The 11,392-nt window shown below is 43.9% G+C and overlaps 1 protein-coding gene across 6 annotated transcripts in view; it reads left to right on the forward strand.

Moving 5' to 3' along the window:
* Positions 1 to 11,392, forward strand: part of POF1B (POF1B actin binding protein) — a 49,766-nt gene that overhangs the window by 24,778 nt on the left and 13,596 nt on the right. For 5 of the 6 annotated variants that reach the window (XM_040405848.1, XM_040405849.1, XM_040405852.1 and 2 more), the window contains 3 exons: positions 1,050 to 1,109; positions 4,537 to 4,596; positions 5,772 to 5,858. In XM_040405848.1, coding sequence (XP_040261782.1) covers positions 1,050 to 1,109; positions 4,537 to 4,596; positions 5,772 to 5,858 — 207 coding nt within the window. The remainder of the gene's footprint in view (positions 1 to 1,049; positions 1,110 to 4,536; positions 4,597 to 5,771; positions 5,859 to 11,392) is intronic. The other variant, XM_040405850.1, reaches the window with a different exon arrangement.

The raw sequence follows: 11,392 nt of genomic DNA on the forward strand, positions 1-11,392 counted from the left end.
GAATATAACTACTATAATACTGCCTCCTATGTACAAGAATATAACTACTATAATACTGCTCCTGTGTACAAGGATATAACTACTATAATACTGCTCCTATGTACAAGAATATAACTACTATAATATTGCCTCCTATGTACAAGAATATAACTACTATAATACTGATCCTATGTACAGGAATATAACTACTATAATACTGATCCTATGTACAGGAATATAACTACTATAATACTGATCCTATGTACAGGAATATAACTACTATAATACTGATCCTATGTACAGGAATATAACTACTATAATACTGCTCCTATGTACAAGAATATAACTACTATAATACTGCTCCTATGTACAAGAATATAACTACTATAATACTGCCTCCTATGTACAAGAATATAACTACTATAATACTGCCTCCTATGTACAAGAATATAACTACTATAATACTGCCTCCTATGTACAAGAATATAACTACTATAATACTGCTCCTATGTACAAGAATATAACTACTATAATACTGCTCCGATGTACAAGAATATAACTACTATAATACTGCTCCTATGTACAAGAATATCACTACTATAATACTGCTCCTATGTACAAGAATATCACTACTATAATACTGCTCCTATGTACAAGAATATAACTACTATAATACTGCTCCTATGTACAAGAATATCACTACTATAATACTGCTCCTATGTACAAGAATATAACTACTATAATACTGCTCCTATGTACAGGAATATAACTACTATAATACTGCCTCCTATGTACAAGAATATAACTACTATAATACTGCTCCTATGTACAAGAATATAACTACTATAATACTGCTCCTATGTACAAGAATATAAGTACTATAATACTGCTCCTATGTACAGGAATATAACTACTATAATACTGCTTCTCTGTGTAGGAGAATTAGTTGTGTATTACGGTAGATGACTTGATGTGCCTGTTGGGGCGGTTTGGAGCAGCACTATAGGGGCAGTAGGTTTGTTTCTTTGAGATTGAATCTTTTCTAATGAAATTTTTTTTGTTATTTCCAGGAAATGCAGTCGTATCCTCAGGAGACTGTGCGCCGATACATAGTGCAGAATCAGGAGCAGGTAGGTGGCTGTATTAGTGATCTCTTCTAATCTGCTGACTGCTGGAAACTTTTATATAATCACTTAGCCTTTAGAGCAGAAAGAAGATCATTCTACTACTCTCCCCATCATTCATCTGTCACGAATACCGGGGAGGGACACAGGACTAGCCCCTAAACCTGGCCCTGACTCCGGTCGGTATGTATAGACCCTGAAAGGCCCTAGAGGTGGTGGCAGGGAATGAGACTACTGGTTCCTTCCCAGGTGAACGAAGCAGCGTCTCCCTGAGGCCTAGTAACAACAAGAACAGGGGAACAAGCAAATACAAGAGCAGTACAACTTATCTCATAGAAAATGGATGAGCAGGAAGACAGGTGAGGTCCGCACACCAACTGCTCCAAATTCTAGCAGAGAATATAAACCGCGTGGTATGAAGCGTGAGACCAAACTAAGTAGGGAAGCAGTAATGACCACGGGCTGCACCTGACAGGAGGTGGGGTCATTACCAAACCACAACACTGAGAATCCACAGACTGTTAGGTGACCTCGCGTGCAGCCAGTCTCTCCGATCTTCTAACCTCTGTCACAGAAGATACCGTGATATCATCATCACTTCCCAAATATAAAACGTACTTGAACCATCTGAAGTCTCCGTCATCGGGGAGCTGCGCTGTCACCATATGTGATTATAAAGGGCTTTACTCTGTATCACACAGACCTTAATGATGGAAATGTATAGGGTTAATATATTATACTAACGCAGTGAACAATGATGAGAGTAGTGGAATCATCGCCCTCGTTCTGTTCCAGGGCTAATTCTCTACAGACTTTATCTTCTCACTGTCACATAAACCTCTCCAAATGAGTCAAGAGACGCGGCATAACATACAGTCAGGTCCATAAATATTGGGACATGGACACAATTCTGACATTTTTGGCTCTATACACCACCACAATGGATGTGAAATGAAACGGACAAGATGTGCTTTACCTGCAGACTGTCAGCTGTAATCTGAGGGGATTTACATCCAAATCAGGTGAACGGTGCAGGAATTACAGCAGTTTCCATATGTGCCTCCCACTTGTTAAAGGACCAAAAGTAATGGGACAATTGGCTTCTCAGCTGTTCCATGGCCAGGTGTGTGTTATTCCCTCATTATCCCAATTACAATGAGCAGATAAAAGGTCCAGAGGTCATTTCACGTCTGCTATCTGCATTTGGAATCTGTTGCTGTCAACTCCCAAGATGAGATCCAAAGAGCTGTCACTATCAGTGAAGCCATCATTAGGCTGAAAAAACACAACAAACCCATCAGAGAGATAGCAAAAACATTAGGCCTGGCCAAAACAACTGTTTGGAACATTCTTATAAAGAAGGAACGCAGCGGTGAGCTCAGCAACACCAAAAGACTCGGAAGACCACGGAAAACAACTGTGGTGGATGAGCGAAGAATTCTTTCCCTGGTGAAGAAAACACCCTTCACAACAGTTGGCCGGATCAAGAACACTCTCCAGGAGGTAGGTGTATGTGTGTCAAAGTCCACTATCAGGAGAAGACTTCACCAGAGTGAATACAGAGGGTTCACCACAAGATGGAAACCATTGGTGAGCCTCAAAAACAGGAAGGCCAGATTAGAGTTTGCCAAATGACATCTAAAAAAGCCTTCACAGTTCTGGAACAACATCCTATGGACAGATGAGACCGAGATCAACTTGTACCAGAGTGATGGGAAGAGAAGAGTATGGAGAAGGAAAGGAGCTGCTCATGATCCTAAGCATACCACCTCATCAGTGAAGCATGGTGGTGGTAGTGTCATGGCGTGGGCATGTATGGCTGCCAATGGAACTGCTTCTCTTGTATTTATTGATGATGATGTGACTGCTGACAAAAGCAGCAGGATGAACTCTGAAGTGTTTCGGGCAATATTATCTGCTCATATTCAGCCAAATGCTTCAGAAGTCATTGGACGGCACTTCACAGTGCAGATGGACAATGACCCAAAGCATACTGCAAAAGCAACCAAAGAGTCTAAGGGAAAGAAGTGGAATGTTCTGCAATGGCCAAGTCAATCACCGGACCTGAATCCGATTGAGCATTTCACTTGCTGGAGACAAAACTGAAGGGAAAATGCCCCAAGAACAAGCAGGAGCTGAAGACAGTTGCAGTAGAGGCCGGGCAGAGCATCACCAGGGATGAGACCAGCGTCTGGTGATGTCTATGCGTTCCAGACTTCAGGCTGTAATTGACTGCAAAGGATTTACAACCAAATATTAAAAAGTGAAAGTTTTATTTATGATTATTATTCTGTCCCATTACTTTTGGTCCCTTAACAAGTGGGAGGCACATATGTAAACTGCTGTAATTCCTGCACCGTTCACCTGATTTGGATGTAAATACCTCAAATTACAGCTGACAGTCTGCAGGTAAAGCACGTCTTGTCCGTTTCATTTCAAATCCATTGTGGTGGAGTATAGAGCCAAACATGTCAGAATTGTGTCGGTGTCCCAATATTTATGGACCTGTATAAGGAGAGCGACCGAGGCTGATACATAGAGAATACGGATACAAGAATTATTCCCTGCAGTCCTATGTAACACCACAAATATGTACAAGAATATAACTACTATAATACTGCTCCTATGTACAAGAATATAACTACTATAATACTGACTCCTATGTACAAGAATATAACTACTATAATACTGCTCCTATGTACAAGAATATAACTACTATAATACTGCTCCTATGTACAAGAATATAACTACTATAATACTGCCTCCTATGTACAAGAATATAACTACTATAATACTGCCTCCTATATACAAGAATAGAACTACTATAATACTGCTCCTATGTACCAGAATATAACTACTATAATACTGCTCCTATGTACAAGAATATAACTACTATAATACTGCTCCTATGTACAGGAATATAACTACTATAATACTGCTCCTATGTACAAGAATATAACTACTATAATACTGCTCCTATGTACAAGAATATAACTACTATAATACTGCTCCTATGTACAAGAATATAACTACTATAATACTGCTCCTATGTACAAGAATATAACTACTATAATACTGCTCCTATGTACAAGAATATAACTACTATAATACTGCTCCTATGTACAGGAATATAACTACTATAATACTGCTCCTATGTACAGGAATATAACTACTATAATACTGCTCCTATGTACAGGAATATAACTACTATAATACTGCTCCTATGTACAGGAATATAACTACTATAATACTGCCTCCTATGTACAAGAATATAACTACAGTAATACCACTTCTCTGTGTAGGAGAATTAGTTGTGTAGTACGGTAGATGACTTGGTGTGCCTGTTGGGGTGGTTTGGAGCAGCACTATAGGGGCAGTAGGTTTGTTTCTGTATGATGGATCGTTTCTAATGAAATTTTTTTGTTATTTCCAGGAAATGCAGTCGTATCCTCAGGAGACTGTGCGCCGATACATAGTGCAGAATCCGGAGCAGGTAGGTGGCTGTATTAGTGATCTCTTCTAATCTGCTGGAAACTTTCATATAATTACTTAGCCTTTAGAGCAGAAAGATCATTCTACTACTCTCCCCATCATTCATCACTTCCCAAATATAAAACGTACTTGAACCATCAGAAGTCGCCGTCATCAGGGAGCTGCGCTGTCACCGTGTGTGATTATAAAGGGCTTTACTTAGTGGAATCATCGCCCTCGTTCTGTTCCAGGGCTAATTCTCTACAGACTTTATCTTCTCACTGTCACATAAACCTCTCCAAATGAGTCAAGAGACGCGGCATAAGATATAATGAGAGCGACCGAGGCCGATACATAGAGAATACGGATATAAGAATTATTCCCTGCAGTCCTATGTAACACCACAGATAACACAGTGATACCTCCGAGTACAGATAATGTAGTAGATGTCACCTGCAGTCCTATGTAACACCACAGATAACACAGTGATAACTCTCTGAGTACAGATAATGTAGTAGATGTCACCTGCAGTCCTATGTAACAACACAGATAACACAGTGATCACTCTCTGAGTACAGATAGTGTAGTAGATGTCACCTGCAGTCCTATGTAACACCACAGATAACACAGTGATACCTCAGACTACAGATAATGTAGTAGATGTCACCTGTAGTCCTATGTAACACCACAGATAACACAGTGATAACTCTCCGAGTACAGATAGTGTAGTAGATGTCACCTGCAGTCCTATGTAACATCACAGATAACACAGTGATAGCTCTGAGTACAGATAATGTAGTAGATGTCACCTGCAGTCCTATGTAACACCACAGATAACACAGTGATATCTCTCTGAGTACAGATAATGTAGTAGATGTCACCTGCAGTCCTATGTAACACCACAGATAACACAGTGATAGCTCTGAGTACAGATAATGTAGTAGATGTCACCTGCAGTCCTATGTAACACCACAGATAACACAGTGATAACTCTCTGAGTACAGATAATGTAGTAGATGTCACCTGCAGTCCTATGTAACACCACTGATAACACAGCGATAACTCTCTGAGTACAGATAATGTAGTAGATGTCACCTGCAGTCCTATGTAACACTACAGATAACACAGTGATAACTCTGTGTATTACTTGTGGTTCATATATCAGACTTTTTACAGCCTTTTCTGTGTTTTCCTTAGAGTTATATGAAAGGGGTGAATTACTTGCCGTCCAATAACGTCATCTATGAGAAGACCATCCGCAGAGTAGAGGTGGGGAATCCTGAGGTGAGGGCGCGGACGGCGGTCTGTTGGGTTCTGGATCTTAGAACCCCTCCTGGTTTCTGTATACTACATCATTCTGCAACTTTCTAACAGACTTTGTTTAATTCCAGAGTGCATGTAATACCTCTGCTTGCTGTAAATAAATGGAAACTTTTTTTTTTTTTTTTTATAAACACAAAAGCAGCTGCACAGAAACATAGAAACATAGAATGTGTCGGCAGATAAGAACCATTTGGCCCATCTAGTCTGCCCAATATACTGAGTACTATGGATAGCCCCCGGCCCTATCTTATATGAAGGATGGCCTTATGCCTATCCCATGCATGCTTAAACCCCTTCACTGTATTTGCAGCTGCCACTTCTGCAGGAAGGCTATTCCATGCATCCACTACTCTCTCAGTAAAGTAATACTTCCTGATATTACTGTTAACCCTTTGCCCCTCTAATTTAACACGATGTCCTCTTGGAGCAGTTTTTCTTCTTGTAAATCTTCTCTCCTCTTTCACCTTGTTGATTCCCTTTATGTATTTAGCAGTTTCTCTCATCTCCCCTCTGTCTCGTCTTTCTTCCAAGCTCTACATGTTAAGGTCCTTTAATCTTTCCTGGTAAGTTTTATCCTGCAATCCATGGACCAGTTTAGTAGCTCTTCTCTGAACTCTCTCCAAAGTATCAGTATCCTTCTGGAGATATGGTCTCCAGTACTGAGCACAATACTCCAGATGAGGTCTCACTAGTGCTCTGTAGAGCGGCATGAGCGCCTCCCTCTGTCTACTGGTAATGCCTCTCCCTATACACCCCAGCATTCTGCTAGCATCTCCTGCTGCTCTATGACATGGTCTGCCTACCTTTAAGGCTGCGTTCACATGGGCGAGATTTCCGCGCGGGTGCAATGCGGTAGGTGAACGCATTGCACCCGCACTGAATCTGGACCCATTCATTTCAATGGGGCTGTTCAGATGAGCGATGATTTTCACGCATCACTTATGCGTTGCGTGAAAATCGCAGCATGCTCTATATTCTGCGTTTTTCACGCAACGCAGGCACCATAGAAGTGAATGGGGTTGCGTGAAAATCGCAAGCATCTGCAAGCAAGTGCGGATGCGGTGCGATTTTCACGCACGGTTGCTAGGTGACTGTCTATACACTGTATTATTTTCCCTTATAACATGGTTATAAGGGAAAATAATAGCATTCTGAATACAGAATGCTTAGTAGAAGGTCAATTGAGGGTTAAAAAATAAAAAAAATTAACTCACCTTGTCCTCTTGTTCGCGTAGTTCTCCCGGTCTTTAGTTCTTTAAAAAGATGAACTATGGGCTAAAGGACCTTTGATGACGTAAGATCACATGCTCCAATCACATGGTCCATCACCATGTGATTGGAGCATGTGATCTTACGTCATCAAAGGTCCTTTAGCCCATAGTTCATCTTTTGAGAAGTAAAGAAGAGACCGGGACTTACGCGAACAAACGGAGAAGGTGAGTTAATTTTTTTTATTTTTTTTAACCCTCAACTGATCACCTACTATGCATTCTGTTTTCAGAATGCTATTATTTTCCCTTATAACCATGTTATAAGGGAAAATAATAACATCTACACAACACCGAACCCAAACCTGAACTTCTGTGAAGAAGTTCGGGTCTGGGTACCACAGTCGGTTTTTTATCACGCGCGTGCAAAACACATTGCACACGCACGATAAAAACTGAACAACGGAACGCAATCGCAGTCAAAACTGACTGCAATTGCATTCCTACTCGCGCGGGTTTGCCGCAACACACCGGGACGCATCCGGAACTAATCCGGACACGCTCGTGTGAACCCAGCCTAAGTCTTCTGAAATAATGATCCCTAAATCCCTTTCCTCAGATACTGAGGTCAGGACTGTATCACTGATTGTATATTCTGCTCTTGGGTTTTTACGCCCCAGGTGCATTATCTTGCATTTATCAACATTACATTTTAGTTGCCAGATTTTTGACCGTTCCTCTAGTTTTCCTAAATCCTTTTCCATTTGGTGAATCCCTCCAGGAACATCAACCCTGTTACAAATCTTTGTGTCATCTGCAAAAAGACACACAGACCTCTCCTGTGCTGATACATTTTAGCTGTACTGATACAATGTATCCATTCGGAGTCCAAGTTGTATGCCTCACAGAGGGTCATATACATAGGATACATTGTAGAAAACAGTCAGCTGTATGGGCAGGGCTCGGTCAGAATGGGTTTTCAGCCTTTCCACCCAGACAAAGAAACATTCCATTCAATGGCAGCAAGCAGACAACATAATATTGAGGGGTTTAAAAATCATCCTGTGACAGGTGTCAGTGGAGGAGGACAACGTGCAGCACTCAAGTACATACAGGGAAGAGATGGGACGGGGCCAAGTTGCTCTTGGGGCCCCTCCCTTTTGGGCCCCATCAGAAGAAATGATCTGCCTTATGTCCTTGCCCTAAATTATGATGTATGTCAGATTACAGGATTTGTGTTTTACATTGAATGATAGGTGGAGGATGAATATAATGCGAGGCAGTGTGCTGCTTTGTGTAGGTGGAATGAGTCAGGTCCTGGGGGAGTGCGGATCAGCAGGTGATGGAGGCGCTGGGCAGAACCTCGTCCCCGCACAAAGCTCCTGCTGTACACAGCCTCTTAATTAACGTTTCCCAAGGTTCCTGCCAAGATTCTCCGTCACTCGGCACCGGGGGCGTGAAAACTGATTATCTGATGGGAGTGGTACCTCCTCCTTATCTGATGGGAGTGATACCTCCTGACACCTGGGTTATAAGAATAGCAACAGAACCAGGCACAAACTATGACAGGATCCTCAATGTGTGTATATAATGTAAAGGTCCGGCATCTGCAGGGCACAAGACGCACCCACATACAGGAGCGGTGAGAGTCTAGAGCAGGCATGCTCAACCTGCGGCCCTCCAGCTGTTGTAAAACTACAACTCCCACAATGCCCTGCTGTAGGCTGATAGCTGTAGGCTGTTCGGGCATGCTGGGAGTTGTAGTTTTGCAACAGCTGGAGGGCCGCAGGTTGAGCATCCCTGGTCTAGAGGATGCTGGGAGAATCCAGTCTATATGTACAGGTCTGATAGTCCGGCACATGATGCACACACATACAGGAGCGGTGAGAGTCCAGAGGATGCTGGGACAATCCCGTCTATGACCCCTCTATATGTACAGTACAGGTCTGATAGTCCGGCATCTGCAGGCACATGATGCACACACATACAGGAGCGGTGAGAGTCCAGAGGGTGCTGGGAGAATCCCGTCTATATGTACAGGTCTGATAGTCCGGCATCTGCAGGACACATGATGCACACATATACAGGAGCGGTGATAGTCCAGAGGATGCTGGGAGAATCAAGAATATGACCCCTCCATATGTACAGTACAGGTCTGATAGTCCGGCACATGATGCGCACATATACAGGAGCGGTGAGAGTCCAGAGGATGCTGGGAGAATCCTGTCTATATGTACAGTACAGGTCTGATAGTCCGGCATCTGCAGGACACATGATGCACACACATACAGGAGCGGTGAGAGTCCAGAGGATGCTGGGAGAATCCCGTCTATGACCCGTCTATATGTACAGTACAGGTCTGATAGTCCGGCATCTGCAGGGCACATGATGCACACACATACAGGAGCGGTGAGAGTCCAGAGGATGCTGGGACAATCCCGTCTATGACCCGTCTATATGTACAGTACAGGTCTGATAGTCCGGCATCTGCAGGCACATGATGCACACACATACAGGAGCGGTGAGAGTCCAGAGGGTGCTGGGAGAATCCCGTCTATATGTACAGGTCTGATAGTCCGGCATCTGCAGGACACATGATGCACACATATACAGGAGCGGTGATAGTCCAGAGGATGCTGGGAGAATCAAGAATATGACCCCTCCATATGTACAGTACAGGTCTGATAGTCCGGCACATGATGCGCACATATACAGGAGCGGTGAGAGTCCAGAGGATGCTGGGAGAATCCTGTCTATATGTACAGTACAGGTCTGATAGTCCGGCATCTGCAGGACACATGATGCACACACATACAGGAGCGGTGAGAGTCCAGAGGATGCTGGGAGAATCCCGTCTATGACCCGTCTATATGTACAGTACAGGTCTGATAGTCCGGCATCTGCAGGGCACATGATGCACACACATACAGGAGCGGTGAGAGTCCAGAGGATGCTGGGACAATCCCGTCTATGACCCGTCTATATGTACAGTACAGGTCTGATAGTCCGGCATCTGCAGGGCACATGATGCATACACATACAGGAGCGGTGAGAGTCCAGAGCGTGCTGGGAGAATCCCATCTATGACCCCTCTATATATGTACAGTACAGTACAGGTCTGATAGTCCGGCACATGATGCGCACATATACAGGAGCGGTGATAGTCCAGAGGATGCTGGGAGAATCCAGTCTATGACCCCTCTATATGTACAGTACAGGTCTGATAGTCCGGCATCTGCAGGGCACATGATGCATACACATACAGGAGCGGTGAGAGTCCAGAGCGTGCTGGGAGAATCCCATCTATGACCCCTCTATATATGTACAGTACAGGTCTGATAGTCCGGCACATGATGCGCACATATACAGGAGCGGTGATAGTCCAGAGGATGCTGGGAGAATCCAGTCTATGACCCCTCTATATGTACAGTACAGGTCTGATAGTCCGGCATCTGCAGGCACATGAGGCACACACATACAGGAGCGGTGAGAGTCCAGAGCGTGCTGCGAGAATCCCATCTATGACCCCTCTATATGTACAGTACAGGTCTGATAGTCCGGCATCTGCAGGACACATGATGCATACACATACAGGAGCGGTGAGAGTCCAGAGGATGCTGGGAGAATCCCATCTATGACCCCTCTATATGTACAGTACAGGTCTGATAGTCCGGCATCTGCAGGACACATGATGCACACACATACAGGATCGGTGAGAGTCCAGAGGATGCTGGGAGAATCCTGTCTATGACCCCTCCATATGTACAGTACAGGTCTGATAGTCCGGCATCTGCAGGCACATGAGGCGCACACATACAGGAGCGGTGAGAGTCCAGAGGATGCTGGGAGAATCCTGTCTAATACCCCTCCATATGTACAGTACAGGTCTGATAGTCCGGCATCTGCAGGACACATGATGCACACACATACAGGAGCGGTGAGAGTCCAGAGGATGCTGGGAGAATCCTGTCTATATGTACAGTACAGGTCTGATAGTCCGGCATCTGCAGGCACATGATGCACACACATACAGGAGCGGTGAGAGTCCAGAGGATGCTGGGAGAATCCTGTCTATATGTACAGTACAGGTCTGATAGTCCGGCATCTGCAGGCATATGAGGCGCACACATACAGGAGCGGTGAGAGTCCAGAGGATGCTGGGAGAATCCTGTCTATGACCCCTCTATATGTACAGTACAGGTCTGATAGTCCGGCATCTGCAGGACACATGATGCACACACATACAGGAGCGGTGAGAGTCCAGAGGATGCTGGGAGAATCCTGTCT

Source organism: Bufo bufo, chromosome 8, assembly GCF_905171765.1.
Source record: "Bufo bufo chromosome 8, aBufBuf1.1, whole genome shotgun sequence".
Taxonomy (NCBI): domain Eukaryota; kingdom Metazoa; phylum Chordata; class Amphibia; order Anura; family Bufonidae; genus Bufo; species Bufo bufo.